Here is a 25,096-nt window from a genome sequence, read left to right as displayed (position 1 = left end):
TTGCGATCTTATGCGGATGACATTAGTGTCATTATCCGTTCAGAAGAGGATTATCAACAAGTTATGCAGGTTATGGCTCATTTTAGAACATCTGCTGGAGCTAGTCTAAATATGCATAAATGTAAATTTTTACAGTTTGGTGTTACAACTCCGACTTATCTGCCGACTACTATATCTGTTGTGTCGCAAGTCTCTATATTAGGTATAGTCTACCAGCCAAATGTTTCCTCAATGATTATTTCTAATTGGAAGAGAGTGGTCACTAATATAAAGTTACTTTGTCAGGATATTCGTTTTCGACCATTTAATTTGGAACAACGAATCTGGATTTGTCATAGCTATATTTATGCAAAATTATGGCATGTTGCCCAAATTTTGCCTGCTCCGAAGGATAGTCTCCGCCAAATTCAATCTTTGAGTCTTTGGTATATTTGGCAAGGGCAAATCTTTCGTGTGCCTTATTCAATATTATGTAAAAGGAAGGAGAGTGGAGGTCTTAATTTGATCAATATCCGTTTAAAGTGTTATGTTCTGTATTTCACAAAATGGTATTGTAAACTGTATCAGGAATCTCCTTTCTTCACTAAAGAGTGGGCTTTATTCTGGTATGAGAGAGTCGGTATACTTGCACCGTTAAATATAGGTAACTTACTCCCATCGGTCTCTTATTTAAAAGAACTCTTATTGAAGGGCAGTTATTTAGAACGAGATCCGGCTCTTTCTTCTCGAGAGCTTGCAAAAAAATTGTACAATACAAGGTTACTTTCTGACCATACCACAGTCTCTCGTGTCGAAAGAATAAGTCCCACCTCTTGCTGGACGCAAATTTGGAAAAATAGTCCTGTCATACCACAATATATACGCATTGAGTGGTATAAAGTCGTACATGATCTTCTTGTTACCCCTGCTCGGTTAGTACGCATTAACTTACTTGCAAACAACGTATGTCGCTCTTGTGGACAGGAAGATGATTCTCAACATCGTCTCACGACGTGTTCTAAGGTTTTACCAGTATGGCATTTATTACGGGCCATGTTAGGATATATATGCCACTGTGGAATTCAAGCATTCCCAGGTACTTTATTACGCCTTCCTGATTTTTGCTATATGCCGCAGCCTAAACAAAATTCGATGCTCTGGTTATGTGCTTATACAGTGTACTATCTGGTTACTCATGTAGACTATTCAGAATACCAATACAAATTGATTATGTACGGTGCGCATGTCAAATGTCAAAATGTTTCTTCTTATTATGGATTTTTTGCTAATTATTTGAAGTTTTTGTTTCCCCCTCATAACTTGGGGCGGTTTTTTGATCAGTAGTTATGTTGTATAATTTGTAGTTTTTGTTAAATTGCACAAATGTATTTTTAAGCTGTCAATAAATCAGTTAAAAAAAGTGCTAAGCCGTTGGATTTCAAATCGTAAGCTTGAGAGTTCGATCCCCATCTGGGTCAATGACTTTTTTTTGAAATTCTATTTTCCGCAATGCATGAAATTTCCGCATGCACTGGATTGGTCCTTATGAAGCATGTCACAGCAGAAGGTCTTTACATAGATTTTCAATTCAATACCTGATATATGCTTTTGCAATGTGGAAGTGGTGATGCCTTTGGTCGCTCTCTCACTTTCTCGTTCGCTCGTTCTGTATTTATATATATGAAAGTGGATGTATGTGTGTGTTTCAACATAATTCTGATATGTCTAGAGCAATTTTAACCATATTTTTTACAATCTAGAAAAGAGTACTGTCGTACATATCAAAAATGCTAGAAAAGGATCGATATTAGTATCGAATTCATAGTTTCGTGGTCGCTTAGGTAAACAGTTCTACTTTCAATTCAAGTCCAATTAAGCTCCCATTAGCACCCAGGGTGGTTACGTAGCGACATAAAAATATCGAAATCAACCGATATTAGAGTCGAAACGTAAGTTTTCAGTGCCGCATTTCCCATTAGTCCAACTAGGCCCGTGCCTAGAGGGCAACATATTTGAAGAGCGCAAAGTTTAAAATTTTATTTTTTTTTTCATATGAAAAAGTAAAAAATCGAGAGCAAATATACTATTTCATGAGCAATCCTCTTTTACTATTCTAATATATTTAATGATGGCGTAAGAAATCTAAAAATAATTCAGAACATGTTTCCCATTTATTTTTTATTACGTAGTTGTAGCTGTAGCATCTAGTGAGTGGTATTTAACTGCAATAAATTCATTAATTAAGCATATTCGAATTAAGTTTTATTTGTAAGTTAGGGACCAAGGGGCGGAGAAACATGTAGTTATTGGGGGCGCCGAGAGCAAAAGTGCGTAGGGACGCCGAGATTCTAAGTGCAGCACTGTTCGCTAAATTAATTGGTAGTCTAGAAATTTTAATGCAATTTAAGACCAAATTTAGTCCTAGCGGTGGCAGTATCCGTTTGCTGTCCTAGGAGGAATGAAAGAGGCTGACGTCAAAGTTATAAAAAAGACCGACATTAGTGTCGAATGTGTAATTTTGGGGGTCCCTTAGATAAAGAGTGTCACTCTAGATGCCATGTAAGTTAAGCCCCCATTAACACTCCGAAGGAGTGTGTGAAATTTGTGATATGTAGAAATAGTTGAAAATGACCAATGTTAGTATACAATCCATATCTTTCGTGGTCCCCAAGTTCATTGGGAGCAGTTCTGATGACCTTTAAGTTTACGTTTAACTTCCAGTAGGAGTAAGATCCCCCAGCACATCTAATAAGAAGAGTCGAAGGGAGTAACATATACAAACATTCAAAACGACCGATATCAGTGTAGAGTCCATGGTTTTGTTATCACCGAGATAAATAGCAACATTTCTGAACAAACATGTCTGCTGGATTTTGAATTTACAAAGGCAGCATCGAAGGCATTGCTCGCACAGCTCTATGTATTTTAATGTTTCTGTATAAATGAATATTGCAGAGTATTTCTGAATGTCTGGGACAACCTTTACCAAACTTTGGGGACATATTACTTTCAATCTAAGAAGAAAATATTGTAGTAGTATGAAGTTATGCAACTTGGGAGGTGTGACATGTAAAAATAATGTAAAACGACTGATCTTAGTATTTTATCCATAATTTTCTCGGTCGTTGAGATGGATAGTGCTGTCCCCAATGGAGGTTACATCCAAATTCATCCCCATCTTCACAGGATGATGGACTGTGAGAGCTAAAAATAAAATCTCAAAAATTACTTAAATATTTGTCGAATTCATAGTTTTCGGGGCGAGAAAGCTTTTCTAATAACTTTGGAAGGTAATTTGTACCCACTGCACGATGGGCTTTATAATCATATCAATTTCTCACCTTAAGAAGAAATTACCATTTCAACTATGATACTAAGCCAACCTCCGCAATCGCTGAAAAAAATATGTGGATGTATGTTTCGTCTTTTAAATGAAACAAAACATGTTAAAATCAAAGATGGAGTGGGTCAATGGGTCGGTTGGTAAGTGGGTGAAATGGGTCAAGATTTGTGAGTGGGTCAGTGGATCGTGGGTCAACAGGACGTGACCTACTGCGAAACACCAGTCACCGTGACTCACACTGACCCACCGGGTGGCCACACTTTTAGTCCAAAGATATTTCGTCCAAAGGGCATTTCGTCCAGAGACATTTAAACCAATGACATTTGGTCCAGGGACATTTTGTCCAAAGGACAATTCGTCCAAAAGACAATTGGTCCAAAAGACATTTCGTCCAAAGGAGAATTGGTCCACAGGACATTTCGTCCAAAATACAATTGGTCCAAAGGACATTTCGTCTAAAAGACAATTGGTTCAAAGGACATTTCGTCCTAAAGACAATTGGTCCAAAGGACATTTCGTCCAAAAGACAATTGGTCTAAAGGACATTTCGTCCAGGGATGTTTAGTTCAAAGCACACTCGTCGACAGAACATTTGGTCCGGTAACGCTTGGGGGTCAAGGGTTTGTTTCTATTACAAGAGTAAAAGTGATTCATATAACAATTCGACTCAGTAGCTTCTTATTTCTAAAGGAAATTTGAAATAGAAATTTATTCCGCAATTTTCATTTCGATAGAACAAATAATGCTGAGATATTCAGAAAAACGTAAACGCCTGAAAACAAATTGGCCGAACAACAGGAGTGAGGGAAAGGTTGCAGTGTGAAGTATGTTGCTGTAATAACTGCTAACATGACATCTAAAATTTACATGTTGTGAATAAAATAGTTCTAAAATAAGTACTGGTAACTAAAATTAATGGAGTTTAAATTTGAGTAAGTTAAATATTAGGTATTCAAACCCTTGTGTTAGAAAAGTGAAAAATTATGTATCAAGTATCTTTGAAGAAATACTGAGAATAGAAAAATACACATGTGTGAAATATATTCTTAGTGTCCAAAAATAATACTCATAAACAGTCACATTCTTGGCTGCAACATTGTGAAAAGTGATTGACAAATATAAGATGAAAGTTGGAACATATCGTGTAGAATATACGTATCTTTTCAGGTTAACCACAAGTCTGGTTCGTAGACTATTGATAGTGTGTAACTTCGGCAGACGTTTCTATATAATTAGTGAGTTGTATGAAAAACCAGAATTGTTAACTTTTCTTGTATTTTTATTTCAGTGTTACTCAAAGTCTCAAACCAAATACAAGATTCACATGACCATGCGGAGGCAATGTTGTCCGCAAATGAAGACGGAGTTTTCTCTCGAAAGGGTTCTTTATCATTTTGGGAAGTGCATTCCTTAACCAACGAAGCTACAACTGTATTTCTGCAAAGCTAAAACTGTATTTTTTTTTGTAAAATTATGAATGAAAGCGAAGAAAGATGACATTTAGTTTTCAGGCGTTTACGTTTCTTCTGTATATCTCAGCATATATTTGTCTTATCCAAAAGAAAATCGCGGAATAAATCTCTATTTCAAAATTTCCTTTTGAAATAAGAAGCTATGACAAGTAACACTTCCCAAGTGTAACACTCCAATTTTGATAAAAATTTGGCAGGCAGATACTATACATAAAATAAAGGAATACGTGTTTTTTTCATTTTCTGCGGAAAAACGGTTTTGGGGGGCAAAAGCCCCCATCCAAAATTTTGAAAGTTGTCGCCCGAAAGGCTAGAAGAAATGAACCGAAATGAATGAAATTGTGCACAAATATTGTAGACGAAAAGTGAGGGAATACGGATTTCGTATTTTCCTGGAAAGAATGGTTGGGTGGGGCGCGGACCTTTCCAAACCTTTGCTCATGAAATATCAAAAGTGCTAGTAACAGTATGTTAGACGTGTGTAAAGGACATGAAGAATTGCAACGAAACTTTGTGTATGGACAATATGCAAAAAATAAATGAACACGGTTTTTTATTTTCTGCGAAAAAAGGGTTATAGGGTGCATAAACTCTCACGCAAAATTTTGAAAGTTGTCGCCCTTTTTTCGAAACCCAATTACCTCAACCCAATTTACGTCTACAATATTTACCTCAATTTATGTCCAAGTGTCATTCAATTCTGTGCACTTCTTCTTGCTTTTTAGGCCTCAAATTTCAAAATTTTGGGTGGGGGATTTTGTCCCTTAAAAACGTTTTCCGGAGAAAATAAACTCGCATTCGTTTATTTTTTGCGTATTGTCCCGACAAAATGTGTCGTTCCAATTCTTCATGTCCTTTAAGCACTTCTGACATACTGTTATTAGCACTATTGATATTTCACGGTCAAAGTTTTGTAGGGGTCTGTATCCCACCCAAACTTTTTTCTTGTTTTCAGGAAAATACGAAACCTGTATTCCCTCATCTTACGTCTGCAATATCTGTGCACAATTTCGTTCACTTCGGTCCACTTCTTCTTGCCTTTCGGGCGTGAACTTTCAAAATTTTGAGTAGGGGCTTTTGTTCCCCTAAAACCACTTTTCCGCAGAAAAAACACGTATTCCTTTATTTTATGTGTAGTATCTATCTGCCATTTTTTTTTCAAAATTGGAGTGTTACACTTGGGAATTATTACTTGTGAGTCGTAATGTTAATTGCATCACTTTTACTCTTCTAATAGAAACAAACCCTTGACCCCCAAGCGTTACCGGACCAAATGTTCTGTCGACGAAATGTGCTTTGAACTAAACATCCCTGGACGAAATGTCCCTTGGACCAATTGTCTTTTGGACGAAATGTCCTTTGGACCAAATGTCTTCTGGATGAAATTTCCTTTGGACCAATTGACTTTTGGACGAAATGTCCTTTGGACTAATTGTCTTTTGGACGAAATATCCTTTGAACCAAATGTCTTTTGGATGAAATGTCCTTTGGATCAATTGTGTTTTGGACGAAATGCCCTTTGGACCAAATGTCTTTGGACGGAATGTCCTTTGGACGAAATGTCTTTTGGGCGAAATGTCCTTTGGACCAATTGTCTTTTAGACAACATGTTCTTTGGACAAATTGCCCTTTGGACCAAATGTCACTGGACCAAATGTGTTTGGACTAAATGTTTCTGGACGAAACGTCCTTTGGGCGAAACGACTCTAACCACCCACCGACTCATTCTGTTCAGTGCATTGCAGACAGCATCTTCTGACCACTGGTGAGCTTGTCTACGTTTTACTTTCAAGATCTCCATTTTTCTTCTTTTTTCATTTGTTTCATCAAATCGTTTTTCTTTTTGTTTGTTTAGTTTTCTTGGTTTCTGAATACTTCGGAAGATTTTAACAGAATGCTTGTAATTATACATTTATGGTTGCTCTGTTTGAAATGAAAAAAATATTTATTATGAAGAAAATGGTCTGTAAAGCTCTTTCTAGAATGTATGTTATTAGTTGTTGTAGTTAATTTGATTTTAGCGTCCCGTTCAGCACGGAGGCTATATGAGACATTGATATACAGCTTAACGTGGGATCCAAACCACATGAGCTCTTGCCGGTAATTGAACTCCGCTTCTAGAACAGATAGAACAGAATATATGACCACAGTCAGTTCTTACCCGTTTGGGTTGCAACAAACCTTGTGATATATTTGTTATTGAGAAACAGTAATGAAACTAGATAAGAATTTCACTACCTGGATCCAGTATGACCGAACAAACCTGGAGACGATGGAAATGAAAATGTCTACGACACAGCTAAAGGAGCCCTAACCGTTCCTGTTGATGTAGTGGGTAGCGTGTGAGCCTGTGTTTCGTGTAGCCTCGGATTCGGCTGTCGTTAGATCACTAAAACTTTACTTTAAGAAACCTTAGTTTCGTTGATGATCCGTCTCCTTTAGCCAAAAGGACTTTATCGTGGAACGTGAAACTAATTTTTCATTAATGTTCATTTCATTTTTAAATGGAATTATAACAACACGATTCTGCTTTCTCTTCTTACTAAATTTATATTTGCCTTTCTTGTTTGATGTGTGCGTCTATGTGTGTCAAAACATTGCACTGAAAGATAAGTGCAAGGTCTGTAAGAGTATAAGCGCTTGAGAATAACAGAAAAGATAAGTTATTTGATTTTAAGGGATTGTCGAAATTCAAGCAAGCGAGCCAGGAAAATTTGTCGTGTAGAATGTTTGGGGTGGGGAACGGGGGTAATTGCTACAAGATCCTAATTAAATGGTCAAAGCAAGGAAGTAATTTAACTGTTTACAATCAATTTTGAACATACGTAGTTAATACGTGGATTGACTGGGATAGCTTTTATCATTTGTTGTTTTTCTAGGGGGGAGGAAAGGGGCTTAAATATTTCCCAAATAACATTTTCGTACACTTATTTTTCTCGTGTGGAGAATGGAAATTGTAATTAGTTGGTTGATAATTTTTAAACTGATGTGAACAGTAAAAACGTGCTTTGAAAATCCAGACGAATGCAACTATGTGTCTAATTATTTTTACATATTTCTTTTTAAGCCCTGGGTTTACAGTTATACTAAGTCAATAATTTTAAATTAATTGTTGATTCTATTTCATGAGTTTTAGAATATATTTAACTACTTTGCCAAGCTTATATTAGGGACCCATAGGCCCAATTTTTAGAAGCTAAAAATCTGAGCATTGTCATTCTCATTGTGGCTTTTTTAATTGCAACGCACCACGGATCACACCAATCACTTTCTCACAATCCTGTGAGCTCTAAGTCTGATGGGTTAGATGGTTAAAAGTTTAACTTAACTTGCAGCACCGAGACTATATGAGACATGGGCCTACAGCCTAACGTGTTATCCCAAACCAGATAAACTCACACTCGAAATTGAACCCAGGTCTTCCGCACCGAACACTAAGACAGAGTGTACTTCCATTTTTTTCCTTTATCGTTGCATAATCATAAAATGTTACATTTCTTATGGATCTGACACGAACTTTTCCAGGTATAATACAAGGTTCCAGGACACATACGGCTTTTAATGATAATAACGCTAGTTTATTAACCATATTTTGGTTAAATACAGGACATGGTTTATTTTTCCAACACGCTTAAAGATCTAATAGACTGACGCGAATAGCCCATATTTTTTTCTTTCCTCTGTATTCACAGACAGACCAATATTTCATTGACATAATGTGTCAGAACTTAGTAGAAAAGCAAATTGCCTTCACTTCACAGGTAAAACAAAGACAAGACACGCATTTCAAACAACCTTCAGGCGATATCGCTTTGCCTTTCTTTGCCTATAGCGTTTAGTGATGACTCATTGAATAAGTAGTTGCTTACTACTGGAGGAAATTTCATTGGGTCAACAGCACGGTGGATTGATTTAAATCAGTCTGATTTCAATCACGATTTTAATGAAGATTTAGATCACTTGATTTTTTGAATAAAAATCGTTGGTTTAAATCAAAATCCGAAATAAATTAATATAAAGTTAAAATAAGTAAAATCCCGTTTTTGTTCTGTTATTTCGATTATGGAAGATAATAATAAAATACAATGAGACTCAAATGTATGTAAGCACAATATGAAAACGAGTATCATGCAGAGGATGATTAGTGAAAATCCCGTTTTGAACGGGTAACGGGTGAATCTTGCTTTCTTCTCTTTGCAACATAGGGTTTTTAAATCGTTAAAACTATTCCAACGGAGAAATCATCATGGAAATTTAAGACGAAAGTTCTTTTGTGTCCACGTTTATGTTTGTTTTCAGGTAATAGGGTCGTATTTAGAGGAGCTCGAGCCCCTCTCCGAAAAAAGAAAATAATAGATCTTAAAACTTCAGGCGAATTTTTTTGTACTAAATACATAGAAGTTATTCGGGATCGTAATACTGCAAATTTTGGATGCGTTAAAATATCGAATAATACTTTTGATAAAGTGGACACTATCAAATATCTAAGGTCAATATTAACAGACGAAAACGATATTCACGAAGAAATTAAATGTCGACTAAAAGCAGGGAATTCGTGTTATTATTAAGTTCAAAATCTCTTGTTGTCGCAAATTCTGGCGAGAAATTTGAAGCTTAAAATATATAAAACGATAATCATGCCTGTTGTTCTGTATGGTTGCGAAATATGGTCGCTTGCTTTGAGGGAAGAGCACAGACTGAAAGTATTTGAGAACAAGATCCTCATACGAATATTCGGACCCAAAAGGAATGGGAATGGGGAATGGCGGAAACTTCATAACGAGGAACTACATAATTTATACGGTTTACCCAACATTGATAGGTCATGTAGCCAGGATGGAAAAAAGTAGGAACGCTTTCAAAGTCTTAACTGGAAGACCGATCCGAAAACGACCATTAGAAAGACCTAGGTGCAGATGGGAGGGCAATATTTAGATGGATTTCACAGATATAGGAATACAAAGTAGAAACTGAATCCAGGTGGCTAAGGATAGAAGTCAGTGGAAAGCCTTTGAAAACGTGGAATTGATCCTCCGGGTTCCATACGCCATAGAGTTAGTTAATTTTATGCGAAATTTATGTACTTTATATGTATTTCGTGCCGCTAGCTAGTTTCGATTTTTTTAAAAAAAAAATATGCCGCTGCCAAATATCAGTAACTTTCGTCAAAAGAAAAGTGCCATATTGATAAGTTGCTGTAAGTTTTTTCCTTAATGCTTGAGACACATTCTTTGGCATTGAAATGGGTTAACGATTGGGGATTAATTCAAAATTAAATCCCAATACTTCCACCGAAATGACATAATTAACATTTAATACTAATTCCTAATGTCTTTTCTGCAGTTCGCGACTTGTGTTATACGAAAAGAAAGTTTTTTATTTAAATTTAAAAGATCGATTTAATTAAAAAAATCAACAAACATTATATCTTTTTTTGAAAAAACATGATTTTTTTCACCCTGGTCAACAGTCTCACACCGAAAAACAAATAAAAAGATCCACTCTCGTCATATTATTTTGTCAAAAATAGAAAAAGAATAGGTCTATAGTTAGAATTATATTTATATTTGCGGGTAGTAACTTGCTTCTTTACAAAAATAAAATTAATAATACCCACAATGAACATGCATAAATAAATAAATCAACACATAATATTACTCTGATCCTTAACACACGCCTTCACAGTCGTACATCCTGTGGAGTATTTCGTTTGTGATTCTAGTGTCAGCAAAAATGCCCAGAACTAAAGGCGCTTTGGAGCTAACTGCCGCTCAAAAAGGCGAGATTATTGGCCGTGCTGCTAATGGTGAGAAATTGCCTCTCATTCCTAAAGAGTTTGGGTGTGATCCTAGAACCGTGAGGAAGTGGCTGGATCGTCATGGGGAGCAGGGAAACAGAGAATGGACTAAGTCAAGACCCAGAAGTGGAAGACCGCGGGCAACATCAAAGACCCAAGATGAAATTCTCGTTGAAGAAGTACGGAACCATCCTTTGCGTCATCGGTCGGTGTTGAGAGACAAAGGTGTTGAACTAGGATGTTCACACAAGACAGTAAGGCAGCTTCTTATTGCGGCTGGACTCCGTCACGCACGACCAGCTATAAGAACTATTTGGACAGATTACCACAAGGAAAGGCGTTTAGAATGGGCTAAGAAGAACGTGAGTCTTCCACAAGCCTATTGGGATCTCGTCATCTGGTCTGATTAGAAGGTGTTCCTCTCTGATCAGCAAGGGAAAATGATATTATACAGGCCGCGCGGGACACGATATCTTCCACAACATGTCATTCGTACCGAACATTCAAGACGAGTTTCAGCTCATTTTTGGGGCTATATGACAGCTGAAGGTCCGGGCGAAATCGTTCCTGTTCCTGAACGAATGACTAGTGCGGCTTATATCCAAGTACTGGAGAATACACTGTTTCCGTCTCTACACGAAAAGTTTCCAGAACAAGAGGTATTCGTGTTTATGCAAGATAATAGTGGTGTTCATACCTCGAGGCAAACTCAAGCATGGTTGGAAGATCATCTAGAGCTAATATGTATAGAATGGCCTCCTCGATCGCCAGACCTTAACCCCATAGAACATCTTTGGGCGTTAATGGTTCAAGAATAGGAAGAACCTCGACAAGACCGTAACAAAGAAATTCTTGAGGCACATGTAATAGAACTCAGGAATAATTTCCAACAACATCCAACTATATTCTCGAATTTTGTAGATAGTATACCTAATCGTTTGGGTGACGTTATAGAAGCAGAAGGTGACTACACAAAATACTAGAATTCTTTCATTTCCAAATATTTGCCTTTTATTGATTTTTTTTCTTCAATGGTAAAGAAGTTACACATTTCATTTTTGTTCTCAATTAACCTAAAAGACATTTGAAGCTTGATTGAATGTCTTACGTTTTCTTCATTAAATTCAACTTTGATTTTATTTTCTTCCCAATAAATGTCCAAGAGACCTTTGGAGCTAAAGTTAAATATTTTATTTCGTTTTTAGAAAAATTAGTTTTAATTTTATTTTTTCCTAATTAATGCCCAAAAGACATTTGGGGCTAGAATTATGTATTTTATTTCTTCTTTACAAAATAACGTTTTATCACCACTGCTTGTGCTGTGTGTTAAAGAAGCGAGCGGATTTCTTTTCAACTTTTACATTTACATTATCTTTCTCTTCATCAGTTTTAGTCCCTACCAACAATAGTAGTTCTTACTAGAGACCTGCACGGGCCGGGCTTGGGCGGGCCGACTCTGTTATTTCTTTGGGCCGTGCCTGGCTTGGGCGGGCCGACACTGTTATTTCTTTGGGCCGGGCCGGGCTTGGGCTGGCCGACACTGATTTCTCTTCAGGTCGGGCTGGGCTAGGGCCGATCAATTGCAATTCTTTAATAATTATTGACTTTCGTTAAACGATAATTGGAATAAAGCCAAACGTTGAAGAAGTATGTCCGTGAAAAATGGTACAAAGCATGCAATAGCTATTTACAGTTTGTGTTGCTTAGCGGCTCCACTTTCACTATAGAGGATTGCAGGCATTATGCGATAAATTGAGCTCTAACCTTGACCTTCACTGAACTCAAAATATAACAAGAAATGGTGGGAATGTTTTGCCTGTCGCTAAACAATATTGCCATCTTCACTTTATGTTAAAAATCAATTAAGTTAGATTTTTGTTACAGGGAATGGAGTTTTTGTTCTCTCGATGACAGGCAAAAATTTAGGAGGCAATGGTACCATTCGGCAGGCAAGCACCAGGTTGAGAACCAGAGTTTAGAAAATGTTTCTGAGGTTAGGTCAAATTTAGTACTAAATTTTGAGAAACATTGGGGCTCGAGCTAATTTTTAAAAAAATTATCGGGCCGGGCCGGGCTTGGGCCAAGAATTTTAAAAAACTTATCGGGCCGGGCCGGGCTCGGGCCGAAAATCTCCAAAACTTTTCGGGCCCTGGCTGGGCCGGGCCTAGGTACGTTCGGGCTGGATTGGGCTCGGGCCGAAAAATTCGGCCCGTGCAGGTCTCTAGTTCTTACACTTTCAAAAAAAAATAAATAAAAAAGGTCCTTCATGAAATCAGTTTTAACAAAAGCACAGAAGTTATCGTAAAATGTAATCTTGAAGCTGGCTTAATTTCCCCCAACTCCCATGCGTAACAGCATAAACAATAGGCCTAACTACAGCCTGAAAGAAACCAATTTCATGAAAATTGGGAACTTTCGAGAAAAATATTGTTAACAGTTTCACGAAATGAAATTAATTCACCTTGTTTTCCTCCAACTTCAACTCCAAACAATAACTTTATGTCTGTAATTTCAAACAAAACACATTACCGGTATGTTTCACAAAACTCTAATTTGCACAAAATATTTCTTACATGACAAGAGGAATGAAATTTACTCCTTTATTATTGACCAATTATAATTCCAAACAGCGGAGATAATTGGGAACCTACAAAATAATATTTGGAATTTTGTAAAGGAACATGATGGGGAGAAGGCGATTGGTCAATCTTGACTGATTTTACACCTAAAAGTGTGGCTTGTTCATAAACTGCAAATTACATTTACACCATATTCTTTAAAAATTAAATACTTTTTACAGAAGTTATATTGGATCTTTTTAAAACGGCAGGGTAAAGTAATTCAACCTCTAATTCTTGATAGCCGGCATACTTCCATCTCCTCTCACATTATCATTCCATCAAGTCTACCATCATAATTCACATCCCTCAATGATCGTCCCCCTTAGTCTACAGGGCATAATCTTTGGACGTAAAACTGAAAAAGTTAATTTCATTTTTCTCTTGACCCCAATTGACTTCGTTTAATAGGGATGATCGAGAAGCCCCAAAGAAAATATACGCCATATTGAATCGAAATTGACTCAATATGGTGAAAGTTATTTTTAAAATATTTTATTATAATATTTAAATAACAAAGTTTCGACGTTCAGAGAAACTTGGTCCCTTTTACGCGCTTATCCATTGCCAATTTCACCCGCAACCAATTAGAATGATGCGGATGGCCTAAAGTAAAAATAGGCTATGTTTTGTCTAATCAAATGATCTTCACGTCGTTTTGCCTATAACACAAAATTGTTTTGTATGTATATGTGCAAAGGGTGAGTGGTTTAGCTTTCACCCCTTATTCTTGATAGAGTTAAATCCCAAACAATAGGATTATTAGTTGAAACCATGAGCCAATTTTCATTAAAATGAAACCAAAACAATAAAAGATAGTTGTGGAACAGGCAAACGGCCGCAAATACTCACAAATGTCAGTTGAGTCGAATTGTAGCGCTTGTCTTTGATCAATTTCACTATGTTTCATAAAAATGGAATTTGTTTAAAGATGTCTACGCGGAACAGTTTTCAAATCAGGGACGGATAATTAACTTCCTCGGTAATATTCATTATCTTCACCCATGCAATCAGGTATCCAGTTGCGGTGATTGAATTATATATATATATATATATATATATATATATATATATATATATATATATATATATATGTATTTTATTTATTTATTTACTAAAATATTTACGATACAGCCAAAACATCATTATTTTTGTAAAATGTTTATTATTTTCATAAAGCAGAGTGAATATTCTACTTGGGTTTCGAAGTATCACTTGCTCCACTTTTAATTGACAACTAATAGATTATGTTCATTATTTCTGTCCATTTTCTACAAATTGCTTGCAGAGACTATTCGGAGCAAACGTTTTACTTAGGTAGTGTTTCATTAAAGTTTAGTCATATTTTATTTTAATATATTTTAAATATATTTTATTTTATTCTTTCTGTTTGATAAGTATAATTATATTTTTCTTTCTTTTTCTATGGGAATTAACAATTCTCATTTTTTCTTTTTACGTATTATGGGAATAAGGAAAAATAATCTGAACAATTTTAAAGCACTTAACGTTAAGGCGTAGATAAATATGCTATTTTATTTTGTTATCTGTGTGATATGTGAAATATATTTTTCTTTCTTCTTATACAGGAGAATTAACGTTTCCCTTTAGTCTCCTAAGGAAATTTAAAAAAAATGGATATTCATAACAGCATTGGTTTCAAACACTTAATCTCAAGGAGCAGATAGACCATTTTATTTTGTTTTCCCCTTGAAATAAGCATACTTTTTCTTTCTTTTTTCTTTCTTTCTTCATGGTGGCCCTTAAGACTTATCTAGTCGATCGGCAGTAGTTTGTCTGAGGGCATAACGTCGCGTAGCAAACAACTCAGTTAGACACCTGCAAATAAATCTACCTTCTGATTAGGGTTGGAAGTCTTTTTTATTTTTATTTTCATGATTTCATGGAAAGATACATATATCTTCGCTTCTGCACTACTACTGCCACTACAACTTATCTCTCCAAAAGTAAGGAAATTGCCTTTTTGAGTACTTTGTTTATCATATTTTATTGAAAAAATGTTATGAATGATTTGTTTTTAAAAATTAGAAAAATTTCCTTAGGCCGGGTTTGAACCCACGCCAAAAGCAATTCTTGTTACCAGCCTACAGCGCTACCGCGCACGACCACGAGGACAGATAGCAACAATCGTATGATTTCTGTTATATACAGAGGTACAGGCTACGTAGCAAGATACGCATTGCGCAACCAATCAGAATCGTGTATTTAGTTACTACTTCCGGGAGTACTTTCCCGAGCTAGATCTCAACAACTTAGTTCAAGCTAGAGGTTAGCTATTTCAATAAAATACATTTCAAACGGTTCAGCCATTTTTCGTTATGATACACAACGTATTTTTCATTTATATACTATGTAGATATACGTAAATAGTATTGTTACTGTCTTTTTATTTAGTTATTTAAGTTATTTATTGATATAAAAAAGATATATTAACTTTAATGTTTAACAGTATCATAAAAAGTCACCGTGTGTATGACGACGTTTCGTCGTCCCCAGATCTGTTCCGGTCATGCCGGGACACGAGTGTGATTGCTTCCATGTCACGGAATTCGTAACCAATTATCACTGCTTCCAAATACCAGTATAATAATAGGGTCTGTTCTAACCCCAACGCGTAAGAACTGGCTCTGGTCAGATTCTTTTTCCTAAAAACGAAGCTCGATTCTCAGTAGAAGCCTATGGTTTCGGATCTCACGCTAAGCTTTAAGTCCATAGCCTCGCTGCTGAATGGGACGCTAAAATCAAATCAACTATTACAACTAATAACAGACATTCTAGAAAGAGCTCTGCAGACCATTTTCTTCATAATAAATATTTTTTTCATTTCAAATAGAGCAACCATAAATTTATAATTACAAGCATTCTGTTAAAATCTTCCGAAGTATTCAGAAACCTAGAAAAAAACTAAAAAACAAGAAACGAACAAAAAAAACGATTTGATGTATAAACTTCTACCAAACATAAGTTCTAGCAAGCAAAGTAGGCTATTTTTAGCATTATTCAATTTGATCAGTTGCTACATTTGCTAATAAAAAGTTGACGTTACATGTTCTCCCTGAAATATACGCAAAGGAGAAAATACCTTTTGATCAAAGATCCGGCTTTAGATTGGTTGATTTATATAAAAAGATCGGGAAGCAGGAATTCTTTCAATGAGCCAGTATCGCTAGTGAGTTTGTAACGACACTATTATAACTATGGGATTCAAACTTGTGTTGCGTTATTCAAGGTTTAAAGTTCGTAACATATTTCAGATTCTATCGAGAATCAAATTCAAGGTGCATTATTTCAAGTTGAAGTGTCCCTATCTGTTCAAGAAACTTGTATTTCAGTATCTACTGGCAATATTATCGCTAACTTCAAATACTCTGCATTTCATTGCAGTTTATTATAAACCATTGCTTAGTTCTATTATAAAATTGTTCATAATATTTGTCATATTATTTTCGATATTTTTAGGTATATATATATATATAGTTTCATTTCTTTATATAATGAAATGTAATGCCATAGTGACAGTTTAAGCAATAATCTCTGTGTTGTTAAGGACTAAAAGATGAGAATTTTATATATAAACGAAAAAAAGAAACAAAATTAGTGATATTAATTCCAGAAATTTCTACGCATATGGCATTCGTTCTACGCCTATGGCGCTCTTAAAAGTATAATTATGGTATAATTAAACGTGCGATTTTGCCATTTGAATGTAAATTTATGTCCCTTACTTACCAAAACAAATCTTATGGGCGCAAGCTGCTTCCTAAGCCCCGCGTGTGTGCTTACCTCTGTTCCAAATAGAAAATTTAGTTTAGGTATTTTCTACAAAACTATTCGCGAGATATAAAATTTCATACTCGGTGCTTCTGTTTACTTGGTACGGGGATTCATAGAATTGGGAATAATTCGTTTGTGTGAGTATAATAATGCAGAACAGCGCTGAATAAATGTTTTGTGTTGCTAAAAATGTATGCTAATTATTAGGAAATTTTCTAGAGAGGTGGAAAATATTCTTCCCAGGCTGGAACAACAGTAATTAGTGTTAGTGCCAAGGAAAGAAAAACTAGATACGGGGAATTTGCCTAGCTTCCCCCTACAAATAAATCACTGGTCGTAACGAACGTTTTTTCCTGACGTATGACTGTCTGCCATTCTGTATGGCTCCGTGGATGAGTGAGCAAAGACGTGGCTTGGTAATCATGGGGATTAGGGTTCGAGTCCGGTCGAGTTTTGTTGATGTTCTTTTTTCATTGTTTGTTCCCCATATCTTAAGATGTTTCTCTCCCTCCCTAATCATCTGACGCTCTCAACTGAGTTGTCCACTTGAATTCAACTATTGGTAATGGAATGCTCTCAGGTTTCGGGTGAGGTTTTACTTGTCTACTTACAAAATCAAAATTTTCGAGAAAATATGGATGCAATCCGATCATTTTGTCTCCAATTCTGAATTTGCACATATGAGTTTATTTCTCCTTCATCATATTTGCATCTCCCGTTGTCCTATGTTGTCAGTTATCACTAAGGCCCGGATTTTTATGTAGTACAAAGTACCGAAATATGTACATAAATATGTAACAAAAATCAATGAAATATGTAAGAAATATGTTAAAAATATGAAAATATGTAAAAATATTTTTTCGTGTTTATTTTGTGTCTGTGCTATTTTCTTAGCTAATAAATATACTGTAACATATTTCTGTAATAACTTCCTACAGATACGTACAAATTTTCAAGAGAAACAAGTGAAAATATGTATCAAGAAAGTAAAAAATCACATTATTGAACATAAAAAATATTGATTTTTTCTAGCTTCTCGCTAACATTTGCAATCCACCCGAAATTACTTGCAATGTGCGCTAGTGAACATTGAACAACAGGATTTTTGAACGCACTTTGAAAATCACGTACTGCTGCACTGGACTCTGCAGAAAATGTGGTGACAACTGACTTTACAGCATCAAAATTTTCATTGTAGAAGTTAACAGCCTGTATCCAGGTGCCCCACCGTGTCAGTACAGGCTGCGGTGGTAGGGACATATTTGGTAGCATATTGTTGTAGCATTGCACACGACCAGGGGCTTTCACAAAAACTTTCTTAGTAGAAGACACAAGCTCATTGACTTCAGGGAAGTTGATCCGCACTTCCTCTGCTACACGATGTAATCCATGGACCAAACAGCACATATGAATAAGGTTTGGGTAGAACACTTTAAGCGCATCGGCAGCTCTTAACATGTACGCCGCAGCATCAGAACACATCAGAAGCACTTTTTCTGCAGGAACACTTTCTGGCCACAACACTCTCAGTCCATCATTTACGAAACGTGCAACTGTGGAATGGTTTGTTTTGTCCAAAACTTTTGAACAGATCAGAAATGGTCGCGATGGAGAATCAGGATCAAGCTTTCCTACTACCAGATTGGCAACGAAACGTCCTAATACGTCTGTAGTTTCATCCACCGCAAACCATATATGCGAATCACCAATTTCAGCTCGAATGTGTTTGATAGTATCTTCATAGCACACATGCAAATAATTCTTGCGGATACTAGATTCGTCAGAAATGTGTCTCTTGCAATATTTTTCCAAAAAGGACGCGAACTGTGGGACTTGCAATTTATACCACGGTATGTCTGCTGCTATGAACGCATTGGCAAGGTCTTTGTAAAATTCACTGCTGTTTTCAGATGCTGGTTTTGTTTGGGTTAAAAGTTTTTGCTTTGTGGCACGCTGTAACACCTTGTTTTTCATGTGAAGAGCTGTTTTCGTGTTCTGGTCCAATTGCGACTTCATTGAATAGCCCACTTTCTTATCGAATACTTGACCAAATACAATTTTACCGTCTGTGGTATAAGCGTCATCCATAGCTATCCACGATTCCAATTTTGACGCTAAAGAGGAAGCCATATTGAAAACAAGAAACAAACTGACTCGGTCACAAGCTGCACACTAACAAACCGGTCGCGAAACTGAATCTTTTTTCCCTTTGTTTGAAGGAAGAAGTGGTGAAGTAGCCATCGAGTCATACAAAAGCGATTTTTTATTCGATTTAAGAAACAAGTGATAAAGCCTAGCCGCTCCAATCACCTCCCTCTCACCGCCACCCCCACCCGTAGAGGTTGCACATACAAGAAAAAAAAGTGAGAGAGCCAGTCAACTGTGTGCGTTTTAGTTTGTTTTGTCGGCACACATCCGAGCGGCGTCTGCTTGCAAAGGCGATAAGCACAAAAATCCTTATATTGTTTTCTTTCTTTATATATAAAAAACATATTTTTTTCATGATTGGAAGCGATAACTGACGACGTTTCTTTGCATATTGTAGGGTGTATGATTTGTTTTAACCCAGCTTTCCCGCAATGCAAATCAGTTGAACAAAGTGAGAGAAAAAAATACAGATAAATAAAGTATTTTTTGAGTTATTGTTCCATATATAGGCCTATTTTTATTTGCGTATTATTTAAAGAAAATTAGTGAAAAGGAGCAAGGAAACTGAATTTATGTAAAAATATGTACAGTAGACGGAAAATATGTAACAGACTTCAAAATATGTAAAAATATGTAACGTGATTTTGGTTTATATGGCTCTTTACTTCGTAATTTGCGAACATTTCATATTTTCACCAGCGTACATACAAAGGAAAAAATATGTAAAAACATAAAAATCCGGGCCTTAGTTATCACATAAGATGCCTTGGGAGCAAGATTTCAAATCATAAAAGCGCTATACCGATGGGCTCACTCTCGTTAAGCATTTTATTAAATGTATATGTTTTCTTAGTGTAGGAGGGGAGCATTCGCTCTTCCTACACCCCCTGAAGAGAGAATATTTATTCAGGTTCTGCAAAGTCATTTCATATCAAACGACTTGAAGAGAGTTCACTCCAACAGCAACAGGATTGGACTCTCATTTTTTGTTGCACTTTATCTTCAGGAATAGGACAAATATGAAGTAGTATGTTTGGCATAAGAACTAAACGTCTAAGATTCATCTCATTTTGGAGAAATGATGCTGTAGACGGTAGTGGGAATTTCACCCAAGTGTACCGGAATTTTCAGTGCCTGGCGATTATGCAACCCGCCTTTTTTTAAAGTTAATTCGGTTGCAACACTTCCCGGCAAATATTTTGGACAACTGGTGGAGCACTCTTGCCGTAAATCTCCATATGGCTGTACCATCCAGAAGTGTCCCTCGCTGTACAGTATATTAGTTTAATATAGCTTTCAATAGTTTCACTTGCGATGCTATCGCACGCTTAGATTTGATTCTCTAAGTGGACGGACAAACGACAAAATACATAGTGTATTTAGCTACATTTTTATTCGTGCTTTACACACAAAAGAATATTATAAAATTGTTGAAAAATTGCACTATCAACATTAACGTATTTTGTTGCCACAACGGATCATTGAATTCATGTCCTATATTTTTCTTTTAAGCGAATTGTTGAGATATATGAGAGAAAGGACCGGCGAGTAAAACATGAGCTAGTTTATGGGATCGAGCTCTGTTTACAGCATGGTTTATGATATTATTGTCCCATGTTTGCATTGTTTTTACCTTACACGGCAGAACCGTGGAGTTTAATTTTAAAAGATCACATTTAATCCTCTTGTTTTTAATGTTAATATGTTGTTGCGTATCGTAATATACAGCGAGGCACGCACCAAATTTTTCTTGGAAGGATCCAAAGTCAAGAGATTTGAGTTGATCCAGACCGGTTAGACCCCCGTGAATGCATCCCTGGTGCAGGCAAAACACAAGTAGACCTATATCATTCTAAAAGAGTTGCGAACTTCTGATCTGGAGGGTCCGGACACAGTGACTCCCCCCACCGTGGATGGCATGTATGTGATATCTTTCCATACTAAGTGTAGGGATATTTTGCCAATATGAAGAATATTTGACACTTAGAAAGTTTTTTTTTTATCATCAGTGAGACCCTGGCAACACACTTGGAACATATACAGTACTACAGTTGCCGCATTTACGGAATATTTCAACTAGTAGGTGACTTGTACTGCACTTACAAGGTTCGGTTCGGTTCGGCATCTTTTTGTGAGCTTTGCATACTTTATCCTGATACCATTCATTTAACATAAGAAAAAAAAGATGGTACACTGTTTTCGTGTACGAGGCGATGTCGGGATGGTATTAAAATAGCCCTCACCAATCTTCTTCCATCTTTTTCCAACAGCATAAGCCAAGATGCCAGTTTGCTGTTAAATTTAATTCCTTTTTCTATCTATCCCCTCGTCCTTAATGATGACGTCAGCTCTGTGGAGGGTGGACATTGAATTTCCATGTGTTCCTTAATCTTCATTTGCCCGTTCCTTCCATTCTTCTAGACTCAGAGTACTTAAAACTACATACTTACAGGATTTGCCTCGTTTTCGATGTATGACGTAAATTTATCATGAAAACAAAATTCATGTTTTAATGAAATTCTCAAACACAGGTTATCACAACTCACAGTTCCAGGGAAGACAATTAACCTTGAGGGAGGGATCACTCCCCAGTCCCGTCTGGCAACGGGTCTGATGCTCCTCTGGAATATAAACCCGGAACCTCGTGAACGATGTCCTTGTCTCCTAGACTTCACGACTACCGAGATCAACAGCCAACCAGTTTTTAGTATTCAGATACAAAGCGCCTATCTTTCATGTTTATACACGGTGTTTTTTTGTTACAATAATAATAATAATAATAATAATAATAATAATAATAATAATAATAATAATAATAATAATAATAATAATAAGTAGTAGTAGTAGTAGTAGTATCGTTGATAATAATTATATTGTCTATGTAGGATACTTGAAGAGAGTACTTGAAACTACACACAGGATTAGGCTCGATTTGACTCGTTTTGGCTCGACTCGACTCGAAACTCGAACCAAATTCGAGTCGAGTTGGAGGAAATTTTTCGAGCCGAGTTCTCGAGTCGAGCTCAAAGGTATCTGTTTCGAGTCGAGTCGAGCTTCAAAGAAAACTCGCTCGAACTCGCTCGTGCCCATCGAAAAATATATTTTGAAAAATCGTATAGTACAGTACGTTCAAAAAATATTGGACACCTCCAAACAAAAATTTCATTACACGACTGTAATGATACATTACATGTTCTTGTTAGCGACTTACGTGTGTGCATTTTGTTCCTATCAGGTAAATGGTTCTGCAGCAGTACGAATATTATTTGTAAATGACTGTAATGTTAAAGTGATGATCAGTTTTATCTGATTTTCTTATAGGTGGTAGCGTAGGGCAGTGGTTGTCAGCTGAAGCACTCAGTTTGTTTTTATATCATCATATGAGACCATTAAGTATGACAGAGGAATTGAGCATAATTAAACATTTGGTGAGTATTTTAATTGTATAACTTCAATAACTTTATGCGCTACAAATTATAAGAATATAATTAACATTTAACTGGTATAAAAACATCGAGAATAAGGAGAAGTTAGTTTTACATTTTAAGGCGTTACGTAGATCAAAATATAAAGTTTCAAATGTAGAGACGATAGTAAATACAGCATTGTGAAACCATAAGTATAATCAAGATTTTTTCCAACTTGAAGTACTTGTTTTGTCTGTTCTTTGTTGAACTATGTACAGTTTATTACTTTTCTTAACAGATTTCCTTTATAACCAAAATAATCATTTACGTATTTTATCTATTGAGAGCATACAATGAATTTCACCCCATATGTCCATTCTATGTGTAAGGTGTTTTCAGTAAAAGCTAGCCATCCATCTCTCGTTTACAGGAATACCTGCGGTCATATATACGAAATTATAAGGTACCAAGTTGATACAAAGAAGATTCGCATTGGTTAAATTTAGTTTCAACTATAAACAAGAATGAAAAGCTTTTGAGAGAAATAATTGTACCCAGGTTTTGGACAAAACTGATCATCCATATTGTTTTATTTGTAGTATTTACTTTCATTTGACTAGTATTAGTGAAAATGGTTCATGCTACTTAAGTCGCACGAAGTGTATCAAAAATTAAAGGTACAACACAGCTGAACGTCCGTCACTGATGGGTGACCTGGAGTAATGTGTTAGGTGCTGGACCAGGCCCGTAGACAGCCTGATTGCTTAGCGCGGGCAATGATGAATACTGAGGGGGCAATGGCAGGGACCTTAAAATGATGGTATATAATTCAATATATATTTTAATACACTAAGTAGTACTAAAAGTAAAAAATAATAATTTATTTTAGGAACTTTCAGTGGCATATTTAGGGAGGGCTTCCGGGCGTAAGCCTCCCGAAATCTTACTTACTATAGTAAAGTATATGAAATACTTGCAGATTTTTAACATTTTCAGGTACCCCCCCCCCCGAAAGTTAGCAAAGCCCTCCCCGAAACAAAATCGTAAATATGCCACTGGGAACGTTTATTAACTGTTATCTAAATTATAGTATTTTGGAACTACAATACTTTTATTACAAGTAGATTATGGGATATTATTATGTATTAAAATTAAGAAACAACCCTGACATAAGTAAAATAAATATTTTTTATAGTCCTTATGTAAGTAATTTCATCAAAGGGAGTTTACGCGAGCACTTTGCAAATTCAATTACAAGCTGGTCTAGATCTAGTGCATGCAGAATACCTTTGTTATAAGCCAGGAGAACGAGGTCCGATTTCCTTTCATGTCCCATAGACAGACGTTGAGGTCGAAGGAGAGCTGTCAGATGTGAGAAGCAGTTTTCGACTGTGGACGTAGAAGACGGAATAATTAAAGCAGCTTCTGTAAGCATCTTTAGGCCCGGGAAAGCCTCGCCATATTTTCCAATTTGTTTTGTGAGCTCTTCCAGAGATGATGTCTTGTTGATTAGTCGACTTGCTAGATCTATTTCCTGCTTCAAATTCTGAAGCACTTTGCAAAGCAGGTCTTTGTCCTTTACAACATCACACAGAGGTTTCAAGTTTCTTCACTTCTTTTTTCGCTCAGTAAGTGGTGAATGGCACCAATCACAGCTGCCCTTGTCTCACTGAATCTGCTCCGAATTTCTTCGGCGGAGGTATCGAGAACTTCGCAGAATAATCTTTTCAGCTCCTTCTCGTCTTCCTTTCACTTTTCCAAATTTATGCCTTCCAAATCAACAACCGAATCAGCTAAGCGACTGGGGAGTGTGCGTTTGCGTTTCAATGGTTGCTGAATCGAAGTGTTTAAGGCATATGCCTTCATTGCATCGTGAAGGATATTTTCAAATATTCCTTCGTCTTGCCGGCAAGACCTGAGCTATTCCGTTACCGATCCTATTAACTTGCATCAATGTCCAAATCTCTTCTTTGCAGCAGTGCGTTTGTCGGTTTTAGATATCCAAGAATCCTGAACATGAGCTCAGTAAGGAAACAGAAAGTCTTAGTGGAAATCTGATGTAGTAAACCGGTAGCTTCAACTTTCATTGAGGCGTGTTCTTCACGGGAAGTTTGAATTGCCAACAGTGCACTTAATATGTGAAACCTGTCGTCATGAATTACAGTCACTGTGTCAAGATGTCCAGTCCAACGTTGTTCCAACATTCGCGTTAAACTCCTTCCCGCGTAATCTGCTGCAACGCGTCCTTTTCTGAAAAAGTAATATAGTTGTTGACAAACATCAAAGAACTCTTTTGAAATGCTTGAAATTTGCTACTACTTTCGGTTCCAATACTTATATTCATAGAGCAAAAACTATAAAAGATATCCAGAAGAAATTTTCTGAAATCGATTTAGCGTCCTAAGAATAGATTCCATCTCCTCCTTTCACCCTCTATTCAAACCGGAAGTGGTTCAAATTAACCATTCCTGCTTTCAATATTTATCGCCATAGAACAAAAACGATAAGTGATAGCTAATAATGGCTTTTTAATATGG

The 25,096-nt window shown here is 36.4% G+C and overlaps 1 protein-coding gene across 3 annotated transcripts in view; it reads left to right on the top strand.

Annotated features, from left to right (window-relative positions):
• The window catches only part of c12.2 (von Willebrand factor A domain-containing protein c12.2), a 1,756,568-nt gene that overhangs the window by 1,221,038 nt on the left and 510,434 nt on the right, over positions 1–25,096 (top strand). For all 3 annotated transcript variants that reach the window (XM_081733805.1, XM_081733806.1, XM_081733807.1), the window contains exon 12: positions 22,474–22,580. In XM_081733805.1, the coding sequence (XP_081589931.1) occupies positions 22,474–22,580 (107 nt within the window). The remainder of the gene's footprint in view (positions 1–22,473; positions 22,581–25,096) is intronic.

This window comes from Thermobia domestica, chromosome 12 (genome assembly GCF_964235325.1).
Source record: "Thermobia domestica chromosome 12, izTheDome1.hap1.1, whole genome shotgun sequence".
Classification (NCBI taxonomy): Eukaryota; Metazoa; Arthropoda; class Insecta; order Zygentoma; family Lepismatidae; genus Thermobia; species Thermobia domestica.
This window is presented reverse-complemented; position numbering and strand designations above follow the sequence as displayed.